Raw genomic sequence first — 27,240 nt, 5'->3', positions numbered from 1 at the left:
ATAAAATAAAATTAATTTTACGTTATAAACTAGTTAAATAAGTAAAGCTCAATCTTGATATTTTTCAATAAGTTAAAATTAAACTGTTAATTACGAGTCATTGTTTATTTTACAAATCAAGTTTAAACTTTTCCGCTACACTCTATCTTTTAAAAATTTAGAAATGTTATCAAGTTTTTTATACGCTATTTTGTAATTATTAGAATGTAATTTTATTTTTAACGAATTTCAATTAATCATAAAAAAAAGTGTGTTAATTATTATAAATTTTCCTTATTTCTACAAATCCTGAATCCAATATGTTTTTATTTACAAATATTTTTATTAACAATTTCAACTTATTTATATTAAATAGAGCAAACAAATATATTTCAATCAGTATTAAAACAAATAAAAATTTTAAAAGATAATAATCAAAAGTTCCTTTTAAATTTTCTTACAGTCATCATAGCAATTTTTACCTTAAATTGAATTCGTGAACACAATCTTTGGCAAAGCAAAAATATCAGGTTACCTTTCACACTCTCGTACAGTCAAAATAAGACTACTAGAAAAGTCAAAAGATAAAGTTTGGTGGTATTTTTAAGAATACATAAATAATGTAAATATTTACTTAATTTCTTCCTATAATAGTAATAATAATAATAATATAATAGTCATCAGTCACATTCTTTCGTGCATAGTCATATTTAAAATGTACATTTTCTTAAATATTAGTCGAATGTTTTAATTAAAAAATTATGACACAATAATTTCGAATTCAAACAAATGCATATCGAAAAACAGGAAGATTTTTAGAGTTTAATATATATTGTCAGGGTTGGGTTTTTTACTGTCAATGAATAAAATATTCTTTATATAATTTTTTGAATAATTATTACATCAAAATTATCATATATAATAGTTTGTAATAATCAAACAATAGCGTGATAATTTTTTTTATGTGCGTTATTTATTTATTTATTTATTTCAATTTAAAAACAAGTGTGAAACATCTTTAATGCATTATAAATTTGATTCACACGATAACTTTGAAAATTACATTAGCCTTTATTGTTGATAAAACTCTTGAGTAGCATAAAAAGCTAATTTATTATTTCGTTTTAAATACATGAGCGGCCAAATAAGACTAAACATATAAGTTTACAGCTAAGAATGAAAGTTAGAATTTCCTTATAAAATAAAAGTACCGTTAATGATAAGATTCCATCTATGATGTCAGGTCTTATTTTAAACAGAGTCAATTTAAGTGATCTCACCATTTTAAATAATAAAAAGATAAGCAATTTATATTTTTATGATGTTCTATTTGTAGCTAATTTTGTTTTAATTTAAATTTTTAATTATGAATAATAGAATGAGATTTTATTTATAAGCGGTCATATTTTACGTCATATACAAAGCTTATTTTGAGAAAAAGAAACAGAAAAAAAATCTCAAAAAAATAAAAAAAAGTTGTGTATCTTTAGAACACGAAGATACATACATTAAGAATTATATTCCAAAGCATTCGATAAAATAATAAACAAGTTAGTAGAAAAAAATTGCAATTAACGTGTTATTCTTTAGAGTATTTTTTTCGTATTTTAGATTATTTATTTATTTATTTATCTTTTTTAATATTTGGGTTTATCACAGTGAAATTAAAAGAAAAAATAAAAATGGTTAGAAATTAATATTTTTTAGAGGAAAATTGTCTCTTTACTTTTTATTGAAATAGTTGTATGTTATGTAGTTAGCACATGGAAAACTCTGATGCATATATGATGTGATGGATAAAGATAAATCTTTATTAATTTAGGGTTATAACGATATATTTGTTTTAACAATAGAAGATTTTTTTAAATAATATATTAAATCAACATTTGTTAGAACCTTCTTAGATGATTAGGTATAGAAAAGTAGTTATATTTTGCTAGCATGATAAATTATGTGAATAGATATATATTAATGTCATTTTGAATTATTATTTTATTATGATATTTTTGCTTGATGATTTGGGACTAAGGAAGTTGTCTTGGGAAATTTTATGTTTTTCAATAAAGATTATGTAGTGAGTACAAATATAAACATATGAACATATATTTGGTTTAGCGAAAATTGTTAATAGCTTTAGAGTAAAAATTTTAACTTATAAATGAAAAAATTTACTATTTTGAGATGTGCAAACTTAACATTGTTGCAAGTTATGTACTTTTTTTAGTTTGATTTTAGAATATTGTAGGTTTTAATCAATTTGGTTTTTATTGAGTAGACTTTACTTATTTCTAAAGGTTAAAATATGATAGTTTTGGTTTGAATAATTTAACACATTCTGGTATATTATTACAAGTCTTGAATTTTAGCATTTTTTGCTTAAGCAAAAGTACAATTAACAAGAAAAACACAAATTTGTGATGATTTTTTCTTAAGAAAAATATGGCAGAGAAGAAAAGTTAGACACAATTAAATTTTTCTTTAAACAAAACTTTTGTTGATCAGCAAATGACACTTTTTGTTCAATTTGATATTCTAAAACAAACTCAAAGGTTTTAAACAATATTTATCTAATTAAATGAACATGTTATATATATATATATATATATATATATATATATATATATATATATATATATATATATATATGTGTGTGTGTGTGTTGTTTTTGTAAAGAATTATGTATGTTTGTATGTTTATATATGTTCAGTACAGATGTAACACCTTGTGTTGTACATTAGAAAATATATTGAGTATCTCTAAAAATTATATGTTTTATTCGTTATTAAGATTTACATTATTACAAAAATGAATAATATTTCATACATTTGATAAAGTGGAGAAGAGTATCATTGATATGAAATATAAAGTATTTAAATTGAATATATGTATATATTTTTTAACGGTCAAGAAAATAAGTCTTTTATTTGGTTATCCTCGATAACATATATTATTATTTTGTATTATGAAATTTTCTACCTTTTTTTATTTAGTTGGATATATTTTTGGTCTATTGACTTTCACTGAAAGTTAAATTAGTATTTTTTTTTTTAAAAAAGTAATTAAATTTAGTTATATAACTTTAGAAATGCGCGAATTTGATTATTAATGATTTTCTAAGTTAGTTGGTGGCACAAATGAAAGGAAAAAAAGTTTGAAGCTATGGCTTTCCTTTAGATAAAAGGAAAAGAGAAAAGAATAACGATGCTCTCGCAATCACTTCTAAAATTCTAGACTGGTTTGGATGTGAAATAAAGACGAGGAAGAAGAAGAATTTCATGCTAGTAAACCAAAACGAAAAAGAGAAAGGAGGAAAATGTCGCCTTTGCGCGATGACATATGACTCTCTGATGATGGGTTTGTCCACGAAGAATAGGAAACAAACTTTGGAGAAAATGTGTTTCTTATTAGGGTTATTAAGTGAATTATTTTTTTTGAAAGCCAATTGGAATAATTATGATTGAAGAGATTTAATTGCATTACTTAATTAGAAACAGAGGCTTAATTTAAAATTATCATTACTTAAATTTTCCAGTTAATAAAATCATCAAATGAACACCTTAACCTACCTTCGTTTCTCACCACTTAATGAAAATGACTTAATTATTAGAATTTTACAAAATTTAAAATCTAATTGAGATCGTTTTTAATAAGATTTACTTTAGATTTCTTAACAGATATAACAATCATTAGAAGATTTAAAAAAATAATAATAGATTAAAATAAAATATTACAATATAATAATAATTTTGTTTATTATGGGTATTATACGTAACAAGTCTGAACAAATAAAAATAATCAACCACATTCCCAGACTTTTTCTAACATGATTAGGAATTCACTTTTCATGTTTAAGTTTCACAAATATAACTTGATTGTTACGTTAAATTAAATTTTATTATAATTTTTATCTTTAAAACTCTTAATTTTTAACTCTCACCCATTTTAACTCTTAATTTAGTAATTAAATTAAAATAAATGTCCAGTCTGTGCTACTGTTAATAAAGTGTTATCCTTTTGGTTAATTATTTAAATATCGGACACGTCCTCGTCTTATCGCTTTCTTTGTTTTAATCTGAGATAAAGTCATACCAAACAGCACTATAACTTTAATGATTTAGAATTATTTTTATAAGGAAAAAGTTAAAAAAAAAAACATGACATTGTTTTTTTATAACCTTTTAAAATATTTTTTATAAATTGCTTTAGACATAAATTAATTTTAATTTATAATCAAATTAAAACTTTTAAGTTTTTATTAAGAAAACGAGACAACGCATACTTCAACCACTTTTGTCTATCAATCATGTAAGGTTGTCCAATGAATGATTAATAGGTTAATATCACAATTTCACGAGTTTAACATTACCATCAATAAATATTCGACAAATGATTTTTTTAATACTTTTATGATAGTTATTCGAATATATATATATATATATATATATATATATATATATATATATATATTCCTAATTGGTACAGATTCTTGGAATGAATTTTATTTTATTTCTTATCAAAGAAGTGATTGAGTATCAAGTTAAAAAGTAGGTTTGTATCAAGAAAAGTAAAAGCGTAGGTCCCACAAGTTCACATTCCTACGCATCAGTGGTCCATATTGAAAAAGCAATTAGAAGGACTGCTACGTAATCGAGTTCTCCTAGTGACAAATTAATGAATTTACTAATCAAACACCCTTCATTGTTTTTCGGTACCAGGAATGAAAGAAAATAAGACAAAAACGAAATACTAATAATAAATTCACCAGCCTAAAATAAAACCAATTTTGGTTGAATGGAGTCACCGAGTTCAACGTTTGGCTCGTGCGTGAGTTGCGATAGAGACTACAACGTTGAACTTTACACGTGCCACAGATATTGGATCACTATTTTTCTGTTTCAGTAATAAATCTTCTCCTCACTCTCACTGTCTCGCGTTTTGAACATTTCCCATAGTTTCGGTGCTGATAGAGCACAACCGATTCAGTCACCATGAACACGCTCCTCCGATCCACTCTGAGGACTAAGGCACGAGTTATTTTTGTTTTTTCTCTTCGGTTTGTTGTTAGTTTAATCTGCTCATGTTTGTTTTCCCCTATCTAGATTCTGAGTTGCGGTCATGCGAAACTGACTTGTGCTTATGGATTAGATTGATGAAGCATGTATAGTTTATTGGTGTTCTTAGTCGTTGTTCTTGTTTACTTGCTGTATGCAATAGGATTTAGGACGTGTAATCGTGACAAACGCTAAACTACTTTTATAATTTTTGAATATCAATGATGACGGAGATTTGTGAAATTGGACAGGATCCTAGCTTACGAAAATGAAAATTTATTAATATTATAACGTCGGCAGTTGTATTTGAACGAAGGCCCGCTTTCGTATAATATTTTAGGTGCTTATTCAATATCTGCCACATTTGCCAGATTTTCATAATTTAATCACCTTTTTCTGTTTCTATCTTAGAATATCGTCACTGTTTGAGCTGCTGGCTTGGGGTCGTTTAGAGTAGCTGATTAGATTTATAACGGCATTTTAGTTTTTGTACTTTTTAACGCAAGCAATTTAGTAATTTTCTGATGGCTGTAGTCCAGAATTTTGAAATGTGCTGCCTGATTGTGTTTCTGTTTTCATAGTGCTAATCTATCACATTGCTAATTTGTTGATTTCATTTTGGTGTAAACGGATTGTCGAGGAGCAGTCCTACTTGTTACTCAGAATTCGTCTTTTGATGCTTGTTTTACTTTCTATTTGCAGAATGCTTCATCTCTAGCATATGCTGCTGTTTCCAGAGGTGTTCAGGAAAATCTTCTTCAGGCTCCCTTGTGGTCTAGATCAAATAGCACGGAGTCTTCCTTGAAAAGGGATGATTCAGCCAATGAAGTGAAAAGTGGTCCAGTGTATGTAGTTCTTCTACGTCAACACTTTTTCATTTTTACCTGTGTATTGATCGTATCGCTGTCTTGCACGTATCTTAATTGGTGTAGTGCCTTAGAACTCAATATGAAAAATGTTGCTCTTTACAATAAAATATGATGCCGAAGTAGTACTAATTACTTTCTTTTTTTAAGATTTCAAGCTACTTGAAATAAAGTAGATGTTTGAAATACTGTTTTATTATCTAGAGGGAGAAGTGAGTAGCTGGGACATCTCTCTGGGTCAGTGTTTAAGATTATGATGCAATCTTGAATATGTTGAATGCATTACCAAATGCCTTTCTTTTCTCTTTAGATTATTGTTTTGAGTTATTCGTGGTTATAATAACTGAAAGTTGAAAGTATATTGGTTTGGAGAGTCCATGTGTGGACTTTTTAGTTTTTGTTTAACAAAACAATGAAAATTTAGTTTTAAGTTTAAATTTTGATAGTCTTATATGGCTACTGTGAGTAAAATTGCTGAAATAGTTCTATCTTCTCAGGTTCAAGGGTCATAGTATGCTTGCTCCTTTCACGGCTGGGTGGCAGTCTACTGATTTGCATCCTCTGGTTATAGAAAAGTCAGAGGTGAACTTTTTTGCAAGGTTTCTGTTTTTTTTTAATTACTGCCGTGTGATATAATTAGGAAATCACGGTTCCCTCTGTTTTTTATTTTAAAGATTTAATGATAACTTTTTTTCAATTATGTTATTCCTGATAAATGGATTCAGGGAAGCTATGTGTATGATACTAATGGAAAGAAATATCTTGACGCACTTGCTGGTTTATGGGCCACCGCTTTAGGTATGTTATTACCTTCGCAGTTATTTATTTTATTTTTATCTTTTCTGAATGATATATTTCTTCTAGTTCATGTTCTAATTCCATTTTGAAGGCAATATTAATATAAACTTAGCTCATTGTTGATATTTTAGCATACCCTAATCAGCTATCCACCAAATTATCTCTAAGTTTCTTGGGGATCCATTTTCTTCCCTATATTTGATCTTCTTCGTTTTTTTTTATCTTGGCAACAAATACAAGGGACGAACCATTGTGACTACTTTTGCAGAATGCCTAGATATGAAACTTAAGGGGTTTGGAAGAGATATATTTGGAGTTAATTAATTGTAAGAAATGATCTGTTAGAAGTTGTTCTAACTTCCACGATTATTTATTAACTTTGATCTGTTAAATATACAGATACTCACTAAAATTGTGGGGTTATATTCACATTTATAAGTTATAAATATATAGATAGTGTAAATGTTTTGTTGGCATTGAAGTATTTTATCTGAAATGAAACGTATTTTATTTTCCAGGGGGAAGTGAGTCACGCCTTGTGGATGCTGCTGTCGCACAATTAAAGAAGTTGCCATTTTACCATTCCTTTTGGAATCGAACCACCGTACCTTCTCTGGTATTCATTTAGTTCTCTTATTGCAGGATTTAAAGGATAAAATAAAGATTCTGGGTAAAAACCTTTGTTGCAGTTTTTGAAGTTTCAAAGATAGTAGTAATATTTGCTGTCACTGAGAGTTCAAAAAGTGCCTCTGGGACGATTCTTTATATTTGTTCACCGCGGGGGCGGGGTTTTGGGATGAAACTGTGGTATTTTAACCTGTCTACCTATTCAAGGAAATAAATGATGAACTACCTTGCTTGTGATGACACAGTTGATACTTGATATTGTAATAGTCAACTTACGTTTGATATGTACTTTATACATATAATATTTTCATATACAGGAACTAGCCAAGGAACTCCTAGAAATATTCACAGCCAGAAAAATGGCAAAAGCTTTTTTTGTTAACAGTGGATCAGAAGCCAATGACACTCAGGTTTGGTAGATTATTATTCCCTTGTTTCAGTCTCATTTTCTTTGGAAGTTTTCATTTAATCGTAATGTAGATGTTTTGAATGTGTCTACTTTTTCATGCAATTCGGAAACTTAAAATCATTACTATAGACTACATACAACGCCTGCAACAGGTATCAGGAAGAGGGAAAATCCGATCAATCAAGCACCTAAAATATTGTACATGTCTATTGATCGATCTTTTTGCAGGATTTATAAAAAAAGAAGGCAAATATTGTACATGTCTTGTAAACATATTGTTGAAGTATATAGTTTATGCAGAACATGTTCTTGGATATATTTCAACTTTGCATGTATTATTTCAGGTGAAACTTGTATGGTATTATAACAATGCGCTTGGAAGGCCAAATAAGAAGAAGTTCATAGCTCGTGCTAAATCGTACTCATGACATCTCAAACAATACTGTTTTCTTTGTATAGCTGAAAGTATGCATAATATATTGTGTATTCTTGTTTTTGTCAGGTATCACGGTTCAACATTGATAGCAGCCAGTCTTTCCGGGTATGAACTCAAAAGACTACTTTTTCAGTAAATTAGAGACTATGTAGTATACAGTTTTAAGTTATTCTTATTAAATAAATCTTTATTCAATTTATCAACACTGTATTTCAGTCTTCCGGCTCTTCATCAGAAATTTGATTTACCAGCACCTTTTGTATTGCATACTGACTGTCCACACTACTGGCGGTATCATCTTCCAGGTTACCATTTTGATGGGCAAGTTTCTAGTAATATTTTAGACATTTATTTTAAGGTATAATAATAAATATTATGCATGCTTATGAACATTTCAGATGAGACAGAGGAAGAATTTTCAACCAGATTGGCCAACAATTTAGAGCTGCTGATTCTGAAAGAGGGGCCAGAGACAGTAATACATTCATATGCAGGCAAAATGATTTCTACTACTGGAACTTGATTTCTTTACTGACCTAAATGTTTATTTTTTTTTTACTATCACAGATAGCTGCATTTATTGCTGAACCTGTAATGGGGGCAGGAGGTGTAATACCTCCCCCAGCAACTTATTTTGAGAAGGTATGTTGTCCTTATATTTGATTCACACTCTAAATCAACCGGATGGATGCCCAGTAATGCATCTTGCACTAATACTTCATTTCATCTGTATTCCCTGTCCCAATAGAGGGTATATGATGTATTAATTATAATTAAGCATACTCCCACCATCCTCGTAATCTAATTTATGGGAGAATAATACCAGGTCTATTGGCTTTCCAAAACTACCGGCTGATAGGTTCACCTTTATTATGAAGTACTTTATATAATGTAATTATTGCTAAATTAAGTTTTATAAACATAAGAAAATTATTAGTAAAATAATTCTAGCGTTAGAACTATAATTCTATTTCTAAATGAACTTAATTAAATTTCAAGTTCCTCATAAATTTGAGTATTTTTAGTTGAGTCTTTATTTGTTCTATTGAATATTTTAAAAAGTTATATATTTTTCAATTGAGTCGCTGACGTTTATTTTGTTCGTGATTAACTATTATCTTACCTCATCATTATATTTACTTGTTTCTACTTGTTATAAAAATGTGAGGTTTTGTTGTTAATACAAAAAAAAAATTATGATTAATGTAAAATGATAAGTGACTTTTATTGCTTTCATGGAAAATGACGTGGAAGCCATCAGGATCATGATGACTCCAATATGTTCTTAGTGAAAATAATAAATTGTGTTGCATTAATTACAATATCATTTTATATTAGCCACAAAACATTATCTTTCTTAACATGTAGGGATAAGGAAGCAAGATGAAAGTCATGTCACCCAGTTAATAGAAAAATTGTACAGTAGAGACTTAATTGGAAAATATAAAATTTTCAAGTGCTTAGTGGAACCAAAAAGTTTAAGACTCAATTGAAAATATTCAAATTTATGAGGAACCTAAAACTTAAGTCATGTCACCCAGAACTTGTATATTTTTTACATATTCTGTCAATTTAGTAATACACTCTCTTTTAATGATTTTCCTTGTCTACAGTCCAAATGTATAATGACAGTGGAAAATAATGGAGTTGAGTAAAAGCACCATATGATTATTTGCATATTTTGTGATGGAGTTAAGAAAAGTTTTCATTCCATTCTTGGGGATATAATTGAAGTGGTGAGATTCTTGATAAACAATAAAATTGTTATCCCAACTCTCAATTTGGAAAAGAAAAATAGGGATAAATACAATGAGAAGGAATACATTTTTATCATGTTGTATTCCCTTCCATCTTAATCCTTTCCTTGATCACCTGTGTGTGTCCTTTTTTTATTGCCTAGTTGAATGATTAAAGTTGTGCATAAGATTTCTTTTGGAGTTTGTTAAAAAGTCTTACATCGACTAGAGATAAGGTCAATTTATAGCATAGTATATAAGTGGGTGCAAACCTCACATTACAAGCTGGTTTTGTAGAGTTGAGTTAGACTTAAAGTTCACTTCTTAATATGGTATCAAAGTCATGAATTAGAGTCTATCCTAGCAAAATTTGTTGTTTGTTGGGTCTATTATTCCACTTGCTATCGGATTATCCATTAATATTTAGTTCTACTTTCAAGATGTTTATACCTCGGCATGAGCATAATGTGTTGAAAGTCTCACATCGACTAGAGATAAGGTCAATTTATAGTATAGTATATAAGTGGGTACAAACTTCACCTTATACGCCGATTCTAAGCCTATTAAGAAGTGGATTTTAAGAAGTCGGTTAAAAAAAAAGATTTTAAACCTAACTCAACTCTACAAAACCGGCTTGTGAGATAAGGTCAATTCACAGTATATAAGTGAGTGCAAACTTCACCATACAAACTGTTTTTTAGGATTGAGTTAGACTTAAAAATCTACTTCTTAAAAGAGTCTCTATTAGAGTACCCAATAGTTAGTAGAATAAAATGATTAAGTTGAAGCAATAGAAAAAAATAAAGTACATGTCATTCCTTGAATTGGCAAGGAAGAAAAGGAAGAGTGCTGAGCGGGACAGAGTATGTTTAGTTTAAATGAGAAAAAGTGTTGGGTCTCCTTACTTGTTTACACGAGGAGGGTAGGAAAAATAAATATTTACTATTTTATTCTTATAGCTGCTAAATAAAACAATCAAGCTTGGTTACTCGAATTAAGATCTTTTAGAAATTTGTTATTTATCTACTAATATTTACATACTCAATTTAAGATATTCTTTTTGCACATGACATTAATTGATGTTGTTTTCACTCTTCCTCCTTCTCCAAAACCAATAAAATATAATAACATTAATTCTTATGCAGGTTCAAGCTGTTGTCAAGAAGTATGACATTCTTTTTATTGCTGATGAGGTACTTACATAATTCTTTACATACTGTTTATTGAGGTGAGGGTATTCTGTTGTGCAGTTTTCCATTTTAATTGTTATCTTATATGTCTCTTTTAAAGGTAATCTGTGCCTTTGGAAGGCTTGGGACAATGTTTGGATGTGACAGGTACAACATTAAGCCGGACCTTGTATCCCTGGCTAAGGTAAACATGAAACAGCTCTCAGTACAGATTGTCTTTCTAATATTTTAGAAGTTTGTACATTGTTTCTCATTTTTGTGATTGACTTCTAGGCATTGTCTTCTGCATATTTGCCAATTGGAGCTGTGCTTGTGAGCCCAGAAGTTTCAGAAGTTATACACGCACAAAGTAACAAACTTGGTATGGTGGTTCATTCATTCATCAGAATTATCACTAAATCTTCAGGCTTAGTATTCTGACACGTTTGCTTATTTTAGGTTCATTTTCTCATGGGTTTACTTATTCTGGACACCCCGTAGCCTGTGCTGTTGCAATTGAAGCTCTCAAAATCTACAAGTGTGTTCTTTTGTTTCTTGTTTATAAAAACTGCTATGAAGGTTATTATATATGTTTTGTCAATGGAGTATGATTATATTCAACATCTTCCTTGTAGGGAAAGAAATATTGTTGACCAGGTGAACAAGATCTCCCAAAGGTTCCAAGATGGCATAAGAACTTTTTCTGACAGTCCCATCATTGGAGAGGTGTATATTATTTGCTAGGAAACTTTAAGCTTGTGGTTGATAGAATGTATTATCACAAACATTACATTATGGGATCTGCAGATACGAGGAGTTGGCTTGATTTTGGGCACCGAGTTCACAGACAACAAATCACCTAATGATCCGTTTCCTTCTGAATGGGGTAGGTTCAAATCAATACGCATTTTTCATCTATCCCTATTTGAAACGTACTTGACTCAACGTGTCTAATTCATCATTTCTGGTGATCTAAACTGTAATAATATGGTAAAAGACTGTCCTTTCATGCACTTAAGCGATCTACACAAGTCATGTTTAAAATACGTTATTAGATCGTATGATGAATTCGATTGACTATATCTTGGCGACTTTATTTATTTATTGTAAATTATTAACAGTGGTATAGTACATGTGAGTAAAACGAGCATGCTATTTTATGTGCATCTGAGCATATTTTTTGGTTGAGTACAGGAATAGGTGCCCATTTTGGAGCTCAATGTGAGAAGCATGGGATGTTAGTTCGTGTAGCGGGAGATAGCATCATGATGTCTCCACCATATATTATTTCTCCTGAAGAAGTTGACACAGTAACTTCACAAATAACCTTTCCATCTTTTTTTTCCATTCATCAGATTAAAGAGGACTTCATTCAATTTTCATTTAATTTTTTTTAGAAGTTTTATATATGCATTTCAATGTTTTGCCCCAGTTAATCAGTATTTATGGGAAAGCTTTGAAAGAAACGGAAAAGAAGGTGCAAGAGCTCAAGTCTCAGCGCAAGTAGCTTAGCAAGATGATGGTATAATAAATTCTGCTGCGCCTACCTACAGGTTTAAAGGAATTAAATTCTGTATTTTAACTTAATTAAAGTTTGTTCCAACCTTTTCTTTATGGTAAATGTAGTAAATCCATTTCCTTGCTTCCTATCTTATTTTCCAGTTATATGCTTATAATAATGCTCGTTACACGCTTCCACATTGAACCGAGTATGGACTCTCATCTCATTAATGAGTTGGAAGCATCGATAGTTTAAGAGTATAAAATTTAGTAATAAACCAAACGGCAATTAGGCCATGGAAATTGTACAAAGGGGAGAGATGTGTGCACGTTTGTTTGTGAAAAGCAATAGCAACAAATCGATACGAAGGGTGTTTTGTGCATTTATCATTAAAAATAAGTTATAGTGATCCACAGTGACTAACGGGGCACATATAAAATCGCGAACCAAAAGTCGCGTTAGAGTTTAATTTTCTTGGCTTTTTTACCCTCCTTAATACCAAGAATGAACCCTGCTTGAATTTGAGTGCATGTGCGATTCTGTGTTGTGAATTGTTGGATATTATGAAATTTGAGATTTCATGGAGGTTTTGAACTTTTATTAGGCGTTTATGGTACGATTGGTGGAGGAGGAAGGACTTAAGGGTGGCTTGTAAAATATATATGGCGTTCAAATTTGATATATCGATTCAAATAGCTAAATTTATACTTTGTTTTAGAAGTTGGTTTGTGTTAAGTTGTACGTTGCTTTTATTTAACATGTTTTAAACTTTATTTATGTAATAATTAAATAGTTTAAGATTATTAACTAGTATTTAATTGTAATTTTGCTTCTAAAAATGATATAAATAAGAAGAAAAAAGCAGGATAAAAATTATGTAAAGTATTATTTGAACTATTCGTAATTTTTTAATGTCAATCTTGTAAACATTGAATTTCACTCGTCTATACAATTTAACTTAAGTTAAATAAATGAGTTTAAATAAATATTAATAAATTAAATTTTATGTTTTATAAAGGAGAATTTATACAACACTCGTCTTAAACAGTGAATGAGTGTATCCATGGCTTGTGAACTTTCACTTTATATATTTTGAAATATCTTTAAAAAATTATGCAAATAATATTATCGTCATCATATTTACCAATTTTATTTAAGTCTTTAAAAAATAAACTAGTATTTGTGTTGTTATTTTATAATTTTTTATTTAAAAGGTCCTTACACTTGCTCTTATTTTCTATCCTAGAGAGAGAGAAAATAAATAATAGTATTATCCTAAATAGATGGCAAAAAGAAGACAGTGACTCTAAATATATGCATCAATCCAAGTTTTCCAATTAAAGTATTATCCTCAAATACAGGCTGTACCTTATAACATTTTCAATGGTGGCAATGAAGTAGCCTTCCGGTGGTCCGGCATCTATCAATTTAAACTTGTACGTTAAATCTATTTTTATCGTAAGTTTGGTTCATATCCATTAAAAATTAGACAATTTCATAAAATTTAAGAAATGTAAACTGATTTTATAATTGAATTAGACTTAAAATCTGTTTTATGACCGTTCGTTTAAAAAAGATTTTATTTATTTATATATTATAAAATCATTTTATCTCTCATTTAACGTATAACTTCCACTGCAATACGTAAAATCAAACACGTTAATAATGTCTATTATTCTGCACTCTGCGTATCATTAACAAGTACAAAGTCTGCAATATAAAAAAATTACATCACTTACCACCAGATAATATCATTGCTTTTCGCGCTGAGCAGAACCAAGAGTTTATTACGGCAGCAAAAATAAATACAAATTAATCAACAAAACACGAAAGAAAAGGAAATGCAACCAAACTAAATAGACAACTACATATCATTCGAAAAAGAAAATCCCTAAAAACAAAACCAATTCCACCACACTATGAACTCGGGAAAAGCAGAGTCGATTTAAACTTTGTTTCGATACAATAACCTTTGAGATTGTTTTATGTTGAAAATCCAGTTTTGTTTCTGATTAAAAACACTAAACTCTATCTAAACACAAGCTTAATAATAAGGTTCATTTTTTATTATTTTTGTTAGCTTGTCTTCTGGCACGCCTCTCTCGGGAGCTAGGGGATGGCCTATAAACTCCATCTTCATATTCAGATTCTTCCAAATCTCTAAACGATTTCTGGGTCAATTAACATTGGAATTTAAATTAGAACAAAGAATTTTAAATGGGGTTGATAGAGAAAAGATAAAAGGAAGAAAAAAAGTACCTCTTTAAGCTCAGAAAAGCTCACTGCATAGAAAGTCACAGCTGCCGCCGCAAGAACTCCCACAATCGGAAGAGCTACCTGTAACCCATCCATGTCTGCTTAATCTCTTCCTTTCTCTTTATTTTTCTCAACACTGTTGTTACTTTTCTTTGAATGATTCTGAATAAAGGGTATATGATGATGACGATGATGAGATAAGATATTGGATTTGCTTCCGCTCTACAGTTCCACTTTTACAGTGACTCTACAAACCCTCGCCCTCTTCACCGTTGATTCCATCAAGTGGCAACTGGCAACCTGTTACTTTTTGTTCACCGAAGCAATTATTACTAAAAACACATTATTCAAATATTCTACCTCGTTTTTTATTAAAAGAAATTATTTATCTAAATATTCATTTTCTCCAAATATTTATCTATATACTCGATAATAATATTTTGATGACATTTTTTGATAATATGTTAATATCGTATTATTTTATGATTGATTCATAATCATATTTATGATTATTATTTATGATTATTATTATTAATTGTGAAGTATTTTAAATTAATTACATAATGACATATAATTGATATTAAAATGTTTTAAAAAAAATGGTGGGAAAGTATAATTTTATATGAGAATTGGCTTTTGGAAATCAGATTTCCCAATATATCGTTCTCTTTTTCTTTTTTAGTTTAATTTCTTGTTGTCCCTTTTACATTTTTTAAGTTTAAATATTATCGTAGTTGAAATAATTTTGTGAAGTAACTATTTAAAATTTTCAGTTACTGCACAGCTTACGTTTTCTTTTAAAAAAAGTATTGTCTTTTATTTGATAATTTATTTTTAAAAATAAATTCATAAACATGATAAATAAAGAAAGGAAAAATACGTTCCTTTACAATTTCTAAAATATTAAATATGATTCTAAATTATTTTATTGAAGTGGAATTTAAACATAATAGAGGTTAAACCGTTTTCTTATATTTAACTATAAGTTATAATTTTTAACTATTTAGCAAATTATTTTTTATATTATACTGTTATTTTAGATTGTGTTTACATTCTTTTTATTTTTCTCTAAAATCTTAAAACTTCATCTCATCTTTTATCCCATTACAAGGCTTATTTTGGGAGGAAGTAGAATTTATGACAATTTAATCTGATTGCATTTTTGTTTGAGTAAATTTCTTTTTCTTCAAATCAATATTTTTTTCTAGTAATGTTTGCATGCATGAATTAGAAATTATTTTTAAGAACACAAAAATACAAGAGAAGCTAGAATAATTATTTATTTTGAATTTTTTTACTTAAACTGGCATTGTTTTGTATTAAAGTTTTAAAATGAGTATTTTAGGTAGAAAAATATTGACTTTGACTGATGTGTACAGGTTTTTGGAATTTAAATTGTTGCATGAGTAGTTAAATGAGAAATTTGACTTGTAATATGATGAATTTGGTTTTTTGATAAATGAAAATTTGATGCAGAAATTGGTTATTTAAGTGAGAGCATGAGGTTTGAGTATGTATATATATAAGTAAATGAAACTATAAAGTTTTAAATGAATTTAATTAAATTAAAAAGTAAAAAATGGTGTGAAAAGTATTATTAGTGGGGTTTTAGATACTCAAACGGAGTTATATACATGTATATAAGATTTTATTTAAAATTATTAGAATGTTTTGAAAAAAATTAAATACATTATAATTATGTTTTAATTTATAATATTTATTTAGAATTTATAATTATTTACTTATTAAACATTTATTCACCAAAGTCCTTATGTTATACTGTACATGAAAAGTATATGATCACTTTAGTTGTTTCAAATTTAACGTAAGTTTGTTTTTTTCCTTCTAAATTTAAAGGTTGATATAGTACTGAAGTTTAGAAAGTGTATTTAAGTCATTCTTTTTTATTTTTTATGCACAATAACTTTCATTTTATATATAACTTTGATTTTATATTTATCTATGGGATGAACCGATCGATTAACGTAATTTTAAAGTAATCGGTTGGTCAATTTTCCTAAACTTCCAAAACAATATAGACCGATCGGTTGCTAGCAACATTATTAACTAGTTAGTATCAAAATAATTAGTAAGGTAAAACATGTTTGTGAGACATTGAGTTATAATTAGATTAGTCCTAAACAAAAGTGCATCTTATAATCTATAAATACAGAAATAAGGTAAGAAAGTTGATGATTACATTTATTGGACATTTAAGATTTAACTGTAATAATTGACTAAAAACTGACTTGAAATAGTTTAAAGTGTGAAGATATATTTTCAATCCTACCAACCGAAACAATTTAATTTTAAGAACCAATTTATATATCAAATAAATTCAGGGGAGAAAAAAGAGAGTAAATAAAGCATTTTGCTGGTTGTTACCATTATATGATATTCAGTAGATTGCTGGACACTGTTGTGTTGTTTGGACCATAGATGAGAAATGGCTATGTCCTACATTTTGATATAGATGATATATTTTTCTTCTAATTTTCTTGTTGTTCTTGTTATATAATAGATTTGTGAATTAATGAATTAACTCATTTAGAAATGTTTTATATTTTTAATTTGTTGTATATATTTATTATAGTGTAATAAAAAGAAATTAAATTAATTTTTTTTATAATAATACAACAAAAACGTTTATTTAGGTTATGTTCCTTGAAAAGATAATTTGAAAAGGAGCGGATAAATAAATTTGACGGAGAACAGAAGATAAGATGGTGTTATTCCTTTTAAGGAAATTTTGAGTTGAAAGTGAAGAGATTTAAAAGAAAAATTTATAAAAAAATTTAAATTATTTGAGAGATGTAGGAGATTAAAAAAATGATTTAATAGATTAACTAGTAAGATTACAAAAAATTAATACCATTATTAATTAATTAAATTTTTCATTATAACTTTAATTAGTATTCTATTTAAATATTGTATTATTTTCTCGATTAATATAATTTTAAAATACTTTATACTTCATCATTATTATTAAATTATTATTTTTATTTTTATTATTATAATGATTAGTTATCATATATGAATGGCTGTAAATTAAAAAAAAAAAAGTCAAAGATCATTTGATATTTGCATTTTTCATCTCGTCAAACCACCTTACCTTCAGTGAAATAATATTTCACCTCTTAAATATTCTCTTCCATTTACTCACAAATCCCAATGAACAAATATGTCATTTTCACTATTTTCACTTCCTCTCTCATAAATAGTAAATATTATGAAAGAAACATGTCTTATTTCACAACATTAAAATCCCTCCAAATTTTTCTAATATTATTAAACAATATTATAATATTTTAAAAAATCAAATCATTAACCTACATAATTAAAAATGGTAAATAATTATAATAAAAAAATTACATATCATTCACATTTAATTAATTTAAACCTATTTAACGAGGGAGTTAAGTGAATTAGATTCAATTTAACCTATATTTAGATAAAATTACTTTTTTTAACCAAACTCATTCGTACTAGCTGAAATTGACGTATGGGTTAGAAATCTATTTTGACATCTTTATATATTAATAAAAGAACAATAACACATATATATATATATATATTTTAATTATATATATTTATTATATACTTATTTTCTACTTTTTTATTATATCATATAGTTTATAAATATATAATTTCATTCTCTCTTCAAGTGTAGGTGTTAGATGAACATGTTTGCTATATATAATTATCTTAATGAAATGCTGACACAATTTCACCTAAGAACATTATTGGTAAAATGTTGACCTAATTTGACATATAATTTCTGTTACGAGCTTAATGAAAAGTCATGTCATCTTAGTCATTTAATAATACATCTATATAAGAACTTGAAACTTTCAAACCTCTCCTTTTTATTTTGATTAGTCAATTTTCAATTTTTTTATTTATATATTTTGAATACCAAGACCAATCACTTCTTCTTTTCTTTCATTTTATTATTGTTGCTATCAACTTCCCAATAAAATATTTTTTATTTTATTATTAATCAAAAACGAATCGAATTGACAAAGGAAAAGCATTGGTAAAATGGATCATATTAATAAACTAAATCAATAATTGGGAAAAAACTAGACTTGATCAGTGTAATTGAAAATTGAAAATTAAAAGTTAAAAATCAGTAAATTGTAATTTTTCTTTTTCAATTTCATAACTCTATTTATTCAATATGGACATACCAAAGGAATGAAAGACAAACTAATAAGAATAGCAAAATCTGACTTTAATTCAATCATTTCTGCTTTTCCCAAGGGGACCATCTTTCTAGCTTTTATTTTAGAAAAAACCAAATAAAGTTTCATGTGAGAGATCGATATACTTAGTTGTCTATTTAGTATGGTTGTCTTTCAATTTTATTTTATTTTTTTTCTTTGCTGATGTCAATTAATTTGTATTTATTTTTGCTACCATGGACAACCCCAACTTGGGTTTTCAATTAAGTGAATGTTATCACATTCTGCCATTATGTGTAAGTGATAATGATCCAATTATATTTTTTTTCATACAATTTTTTATATTAGGTAACCTAACGAGAGTCAGGCTAATTAAGGTACATTACATTTTGAATCAGTTCCATATTTAATAATTTCCTAAATCATTTGAAATTATATTTATTGAGAATATTGTTTAAATTTAAAAATAAGGGTATTGATCGGGATAAGATCATCAACTTTTTTCTTATTTAAGTCATATTTTTTATGACTGTTGTTAAAAAGAGTTTTTTTGATTATCAGATAATTATTTTTCTTATATGTTTAGGGTTCATCGTCAAGTTAGAAAATACACATAATACAACTATCTCCTGCTTGTGCTTATTCCAAAGCGAAGTAAAGTCAATATTTGATTATATATCCATTAATACTTCAAATTGATTTTCTCTACTGAGTTCATTAACTTATGGTTAATGTTTAACAATATTGGTTGTGTAAATAGTTAGACATTTTAATGATTGAAAAATTTGTATTCCAATTATATGTAAAATATTATTAAATTAACAATAACTTGAATACAGTGAATAACACCGGCATTTAAAAAAAAATGTTCATGTAACATGCCTAATCAAATAAGAAAGCAAAAATTATAATATAATACAATACATTTATAATTTTAAAGAGGGAGATAAGACAAAAAAAAAGTGAAAATTTTGTACTTACTCTTCTTTCAAGACACATTCTCGACTAAATCCTCGTTTCTCATTCTTCTTTTTCGAATTTCGTTTTCCACTTTCATCTTTTAAAAAAATGATAACAATCTTGAGTAGCTGAAATGTTAAGGATCATTTTGTACTGAATGGATTTTGATCATTTTTTTATTTATTTTTAATTTGAAACAATCTGTTTTTTCTTTTTGTACGTGTTTTTTTTACATGTAACTTTTTTATATTTTAAGTAAATTTTTATCTATATATGATCATAAAATCATACTTTATAGTTGACTGAACTTTTGTTGTGTAAATAGAACAAACTTTTGTTTTAAAGCTGTGTAAAAGGAAAAAAGTGTTAGAAATTTTCTTTTAAGATAAGGGAAATTAATCATTTAGTTTGTTTTTAATTAGAAATGCTAACGGTAGAAAATGGAAAATTGAGAGAAGTAGAGATATGGGTAAATGAGGAAGAATTGTTGATTTAATGAATAACTGACATTTAAATTTTATATCTTTTCTTCATTTATAAATTATCTTTTTTTTTTCTTTTCTTTGAATGCATTAACTTACTCTGATATTTTTTGTTGGTGTGGTGTGTGTCTTCTTTTCTTTAGAATGGTCATATGCTAATATGTGAGCAGCAGTAGGTACAGATAGGATTAGTAACTCTAGAGTTGAGACAAAGCTTTGAAGACTATATATTATTAATTAAATAAGAACACCTCTAGATATATGTATCTTTATTTAAGAGGATTTTTAGGATGTTACATTACATAACAAAATAATTTTGAAAATGTGATGTGCAAAGTAAATATTATATTTATAGATGAGAAAAGAAAATTGTATCTTAATTACAAATACATATAGGAAAAAATGCAATAGATACTAAATAAATAAGTATTTTTAATGAATATTTAGAAATAATAAATATGAATATTTAATTATTTGTTAAGTGATAGAATAATTACAAGTATCGTGTATCTATTGGAAGCCTTATCCTAACTAGATATAAAATGAGTGAAATCGATTTTATAAAACTGAGTTAAACTTAAATTATATTTTTTAATATGATAGCATAATCATGAATCAGAATTTATATTACAAAATTTGTTCTTTACCAGTATGTGAATATAAATTTCTTAGTAAATTTTGTTTGATATTTTTTTAAAATAAAGTGATAAAAATAAAAGTTATAAACCAAAAAAGTATTAATAAAAAATTATTTATATCTTTTTCCTTTTATTATTTAGATTACAAAATTTATTTATTTTTATATATTTTATAGTTTGACCGCATATATAAAAGAAAAAATTACTGATATTTTCTCATATGTATCCATCATTGGAAGAACTATTTTAGAAGAAAATAGTAACAAAATTCATCATACTTGTCATCCCTAATTGATAAATTTTAATTTCTTTTTTAACTCCATCGTGTCATATATGTTATAGGAACATCTACCAATCTTATTTTACTTAAAAAAAAATTTGAATTAATTAAAATAAGCAATAGACTGCAGTTTAGTTTAAAAAAGAAAGAGTTGAGTGTTGCTTGAACAGTTAGTTGATAGCAACAACAATAACATTTAGTGTTGGGCATTGATTCTTTCAAAGGAAAAGACAGTGGTCTTCATGTTTGCACGCAAATGGAGGGCGGTTTGGTCGGTTTTCTGTGGCCGCCACTTTGAGACCAAAAAGCCATTACTTTTCCTTTCTCATTTTAGTCTTCAATCTCCTAATAATCAAACCTACACCAAACTCATTATATCACTTTAATTAAAAATGCATAAAATCCTTTCATTTATTTATTTAAAAAATAGCAAAAAATATATATATATATATATAAATTCATATTATTTTTTATATTATTTTTAATTTTATCTGATGTGAAATTTTATTTGTATCTAATAATAACTAAAAACAAAATATTTTTTCATATGACTACAAAATGAAAAGACACTTTCTAAAAGGCTTATTTCTTCGTGTAAATTGGTTTCAAAAATAAATTTAATATGACTCCTTCGTATTTCTTAAATAATTATGCACTTGTGGCCCCATAAATCATATGGTCCACTTTCTACATTTTCAATATTTATGTACAAAGTACTTCTCCTACTTTTCTCGGTATTTATTATTTAAACTTAAAAGTAGTATTAAATTGACTAAGAAAGTCATTAAATAAATTTTTATGCATTACAGTACTCAACTTATTATTACTGTATTAGTGCTTTTCATTTTTATCATGCAGATTCATACATAAATGTATATTCATTTTGCATATATATATATAATAACATTTGTCAATCGTTCTGGAAGGTCAATAGTTTTTCTATAGACTTTTTTAAAATAAATTTAAATATCAAGAAACATTCTTTTAGTTGAATATTGATGACTCTTACTTAAAATTCATTGTATCAAAATTTTAATTGATTTTTACTTAATATTTTTGTGTATCTAAATGAGTATATTATCGGAGCTTTAATATTGCAGTCATAACATGTATACATTCTTAATAACTATTGACATGCTCAAAATATTATATTATTGTAACATCTCAAAAATACAGTTTAAAACTATATAATAGAATAATCGTATTTAATAATAATTCAGATCAGTCTTACACTAAGGAGAGCGTACAGTTATGGCCGAACGACCTTACAAAACAGTACGAGAAAATTAAAGCTGTACAGAGGTAAATTCTGACCGAACAGTTTACAAAAGGAAATATCGAACAATCATACTAAACAAAAAGGAAAGGTGATCGAACGACCACCTTACAATTAACTAAACTACTGACCGGACGTCCTATTGTTCGGTCTTCACTTCAATCTCGACCAGGTTCTCTTCCTCCAACGTCTCTTCCAGCAGTACGTCCCCTTCTGCTCACATCCACACGGATGATCATTGCAATGACAAAGACGGACGTACAAAACAAGACAAGACAGGAAACACAGTGTAAGCTTATATAATTTAATTCATGTATAAACATACATTTCACAAAATCAAACATACAAAAATAGTTCATCATATGTTCATACAAAGCTTAACACTAGACTGACTGTCCGGACTGTATGAAATCTGTGTAGCTACGACGTTCGTGCACCTGGGTGATGTAGTAACCGGGATACCCTCAACAACTGCCACCCGAGGTTAGTCCTATCTGTCCAAATTAACCATAAGGACTAGGACCTCCTGCCGTTCCCACTCATGACCTACCCTCCTCTACGTGAGGATGAGTACTCACGGAACATCAGGATGAACCGCCAGCTTAGCATGCCCACATTCATACTTTACCAATTCCAATATTCACTCATGAGTCATTCCTCCCCGGAACGCTCGTCCATAATCCAACACATTTCATTCATATCATATTATCTTCATCTTTCATTAATAATCATCTCACTTAAACCTTTAACACATAGATTCGTAAGGACGCCAAATACCGAACGTTCAACATAACTCAGAACGAGACCGAACACTTGGAGCGAGACTGAGAAATCTCCAGTTCCAGAATAAATTAAGACCAACAAGGTTACTATCGGGTTGAGGAAGAAACCGAGTACAATCATATATCACGCGAAACGAATGGAACGAACGTTAATTACAAAGTGAGCCAATTAGATGAACTGACTCTTGAGAGCTCCAACCGAACACCGAAATGACCATGCCCAGTACTAAGGCTCTATGCCGGAACCAATGGATACAGACACTTCAAGATATTCAAAGAATCATACTTAGAAGAATTCCCATGAACAAACCGGACGCTTATGAAAACTTAGCTTCTTTGGGTTTAGCATCAAGAAAACCGAATGCCAGTCAATGACCGAGCACGGTAGAGAAAACTCTATTTAGTTTGGACGAACGCTATTTTCGTCAAGATATATTATAGGAAAGAGAATGAGTGCTTGGTGTAAGACCGAACACTACTCAGTAAGAGCGCTTGGTGTAAGACCGAGCACTACTAAACTTATATTAGAAGGCTTGATAAATATAATAAGATACTATTGGAGTAGTGTATAAGAATAAACGAAAATATACCAATACATATATATATACTTAAGATTATAACCGAACACCAAGAATCAACTATGCTTGGCCGAATGCTCATGCACAGTATTTCGAAACTAAGACGCTCGTCCTCAACTAGGATTTTTCCCAAATGAAAGAATCCAATTCTAATCAAGTTTACTAGAAAAACCGAACGGTCAATGACCCTTCTGTGACGAACGTACACTTTCATAGAGAATTTCATACTTAGAAGTCATTTATCTCAATTCAATTTCTCAACATTTATCTACATAAGTTCATACATCCATATCATAAAATTTCATACATCAGAACATAGCACATTCATATTTCATATCCAATCATCAAATCAACGAACGTTCATGCAGCACAGTAAACATACAAATTAAATTAAATAAGTTTCCCTTACCTCTGAGCGTGAACGAACGTCCTAGAAGCAGAATTAAGGTCCGTCTGACTAAAATTATTTCTACCCTCACGTTCAACAATTCTTCAAACTAAACCAAACAACAGAAGACCAACAATGGCTCAGACGAGAAGAAACCATGCAACCAGAACTTGGTTTGCATGTACCAGATAACGAACGGCTAAGGACAAGAAGAACTTACCAGTTCAGAACTCGAAACCGTTCGGTTCAAACTGAAGCTCTGGACGCCGGAAGTGCTTCTACGGTGCCTGAACGGTGATCGGAGAAGAGAAAAGGTGAGTTTTGGTAGAGAGAAGGGAGAGCTTTTAGAGAGAAGGAGGAGAAATGAGAATTTCAGAGTTTGGAGAAGAAGGTGCATGCAGAGAGTGTGACGTAAATTTTTCCAAAACTCAGTTTTGCTTCCCACGTCAAACGAACGTCCGCTCATCTGCCGACACCTGCATTCCACTATCTGATTTCCGGATCCTCGTCGCTTGACACCTGGCGTTCGTTCAGAGGGTTTTGGGTGCGTTTTTAATGTGCTCTGACAATTATTATCAAATATATCCACGTATAGAATAAATTATTAATCAAACTAATTCAAAATAATAATATAAATAGTGTTTGATTCAAATTTCGTACACGATGTCTTTAAATTCAAAGTATGTAAATTACTCTTTCGGGTAAAGATTAATTAGGATTGTATTTTATGAACTAAAACTCAATTCAATATTCTGTATAATATATTTAACATAATTTAAACATTCTCACGATAAGCTTACAAGTACTAATTTTTTAGAGACAAATTCTAATTCTTAATATGAAAATATTAATCTCTTAATTATTTTAACACTAGTTTTTCCCTAAGAAAAAGTGTTTAAAATGATAAAGAAATAATAGTAATGTCTAAAATTAAACCTCTAAATTGTTTTATTATAAAGCATTTTTTTTATTGTTTATAGATATCACAAAATAACACACATAATCAATCAATCATGCACGTGAAGCATAATAAAAAAACATAAGAGTCATACAGATATTTATATTACATTTTAAAAACAACAATGTTTTAAAAACAATATAATATAGTATAACTGAAAAAAAAAAACTTTTTATTATAACTTTTAAATGAAGTAGTGCATATTTAGTTATATATAATATCTTGGTAAAAACATGTTGCCTTACTTGCATTTGTAACATTACCCCATAAGGTAATTGTGTTCATTAAGGAGTTCCAACAAACTAACACCATTCTGCTGCTTATTTTCATTAGAGAAAGAAATTGATGGTTATATTTTGATAAAAAGAGATGAATTTCGACATTGCGAAGAATGACAGAAATAAATATGAACATTTTTTATTGGTGAAACAATATCATTTAACATTTACTATGGTATTTAAGGTTTAACTTGATGACATATTGTACTAATCTCAATTTTACTGATAAAAGAGATTAATAATCTCAAGAATTAATGTATTTTTTACCAATATCACATAATAAATTAAATAATCTTGAACGTGAATAAGAAAAGATGGTTTATTTCTTAATAAAATATACACCAGTTTTTGTTTTTTGGGATTGCAAGATTATAAATATTTTTCATAGAAGAAAACCATACTCAGGTAAATATGGCACCTTTTTATGTGCCACAAAATCAATCTTTGAGTACTTCACGTAATTGCATGCCTATGATTTAAATTTGATATTTTTTTTATATGCATGGTGTTGCATAAATTTATATACTATCAAACATATTTTTTATTTAGAAAAACTACATCGAAGGTTTTCATATGTATTAATGATTAAGAAACCACTTTTACACAAAATAGTTTTAATTCATTTAGATGTGTGTAAAAAGCTTAGCATATACATTACTCTAACTTCATTACACAGAAAATACTCATTATTTTTTTTAGAAAAAAAAAAATTCTTATGTTTAAGAAGTTCCACCATACACAAAAGTATATGGTACGTTCGATTTTTACAATTTTTTTTTTACTTTAAAATATTTATTTTATTTCAAGTCAAACTCTTATTGACTAATAAACATACTATTGAGACCTAATGAAAAACATTCAAATAAAATAAAATTTCAATATAAACTAAATTAAAGTAAGAAAATTATTTTTCTAATCTGTTTACTAAGTTATACCAAAATATTACAAATGAAGAATTGAATAAAATAAGTAAAAATTATTGTATTTAAAAATTTAATTGATTCAAAATACTCTTAATCACATATACTATTTAATTATGTGATTAATTTATAAAATAGGTAAAGATTGAAGGTCATATGTTAGTGAAAAAGAAATTTTGTGGTGGATACATGATAACAAGGGAAGTTTTTGTACTTTTTTTTATCCCTCTTATTTGTATACTAGTATTATATTATTATATTATTACCTTTCTAAGTTCACTATGTCAGAATACCTTTATAAATCTCAAATTATTACTCAAATTCAAATTTTTGTTTACATTGAATTTTATCCCAGTTTTTAACAACAAATACCTTTATTAAAGTTCCACCTTTAATTAAAAATTTACTAAATAACGTACTTTTGGTTACATTTTTTAAATTTTCAAATCAACTAATTATCTCTGCAATAAAAAAAAAATTTGCATCTTAAAATAACTTTAAAATTTATTTTGCGCCATTATGAGTTTTTTATTTTTGGTTTTCATACACTTTTTAAAATAAAACATACTTGTTAAATGAAGCCTAAAATAAATGTAGTTTTAAAATGTTTTAATTTAATTTTAAGCCTAAAATAACTTACATAAACAAAACACATTTTTGTGTTGAAGTCCCCTGAATATTTTTCTCT

General features: G+C 27.9%; 2 protein-coding genes across 3 annotated transcripts; one reads left to right on the top strand and one right to left on the bottom strand.

Moving 5' to 3' along the window:
* The first annotated feature begins 4,788 nt into the window (after window positions 1–4,788).
* Window positions 4,789–12,936, top strand: LOC108340828 (gamma aminobutyrate transaminase 3, chloroplastic). 2 transcript variants are annotated; one of them, XM_052877657.1, is made up of 20 exons: window positions 4,789–5,003; window positions 5,733–5,875; window positions 6,394–6,478; window positions 6,622–6,694; window positions 7,213–7,310; window positions 7,639–7,731; window positions 8,075–8,148; window positions 8,233–8,271; window positions 8,383–8,471; window positions 8,565–8,641; window positions 8,734–8,808; window positions 11,048–11,095; window positions 11,193–11,276; window positions 11,366–11,453; window positions 11,531–11,609; window positions 11,707–11,797; window positions 11,879–11,957; window positions 12,266–12,381; window positions 12,504–12,624; window positions 12,734–12,936. In XM_052877657.1, the coding sequence occupies exons 1-19, from the start codon at window positions 4,968–4,970 to the stop codon at window positions 12,576–12,578; spliced, it is 1,542 nt and encodes a 513-aa protein (XP_052733617.1). In that variant the 5' UTR covers window positions 4,789–4,967; the 3' UTR covers window positions 12,579–12,624; window positions 12,734–12,936. The 2 variants fall into 2 exon arrangements, with proteins under 2 accessions (XP_052733617.1, XP_052733616.1); XM_052877656.1 differs by lacking the exon at window positions 12,734–12,936 and having other exon boundaries at window positions 12,504–12,720.
* A 1,403-nt stretch (window positions 12,937–14,339) lies between these two features.
* Window positions 14,340–15,114, bottom strand: LOC108340041 (uncharacterized). The gene is made up of 2 exons (XM_052877655.1): window positions 14,832–15,114; window positions 14,340–14,743 (listed from the first exon to the last, which is right to left on the bottom strand). The coding sequence occupies exons 1-2, from the start codon at window positions 14,922–14,924 to the stop codon at window positions 14,630–14,632; spliced, it is 207 nt and encodes a 68-aa protein (XP_052733615.1). The 5' UTR covers window positions 14,925–15,114; the 3' UTR covers window positions 14,340–14,629.
* Window positions 15,115–27,240: the final 12,126 nt, after the last annotated feature.

This window comes from Vigna angularis, chromosome 5 (assembly GCF_016808095.1).
Source record: "Vigna angularis cultivar LongXiaoDou No.4 chromosome 5, ASM1680809v1, whole genome shotgun sequence".
Taxonomy (NCBI): Eukaryota; Viridiplantae; Streptophyta; class Magnoliopsida; order Fabales; family Fabaceae; genus Vigna; species Vigna angularis.
Note: the sequence above shows the minus strand (reverse complement) of the source record. Positions and strands in the feature narration are given on the sequence as shown.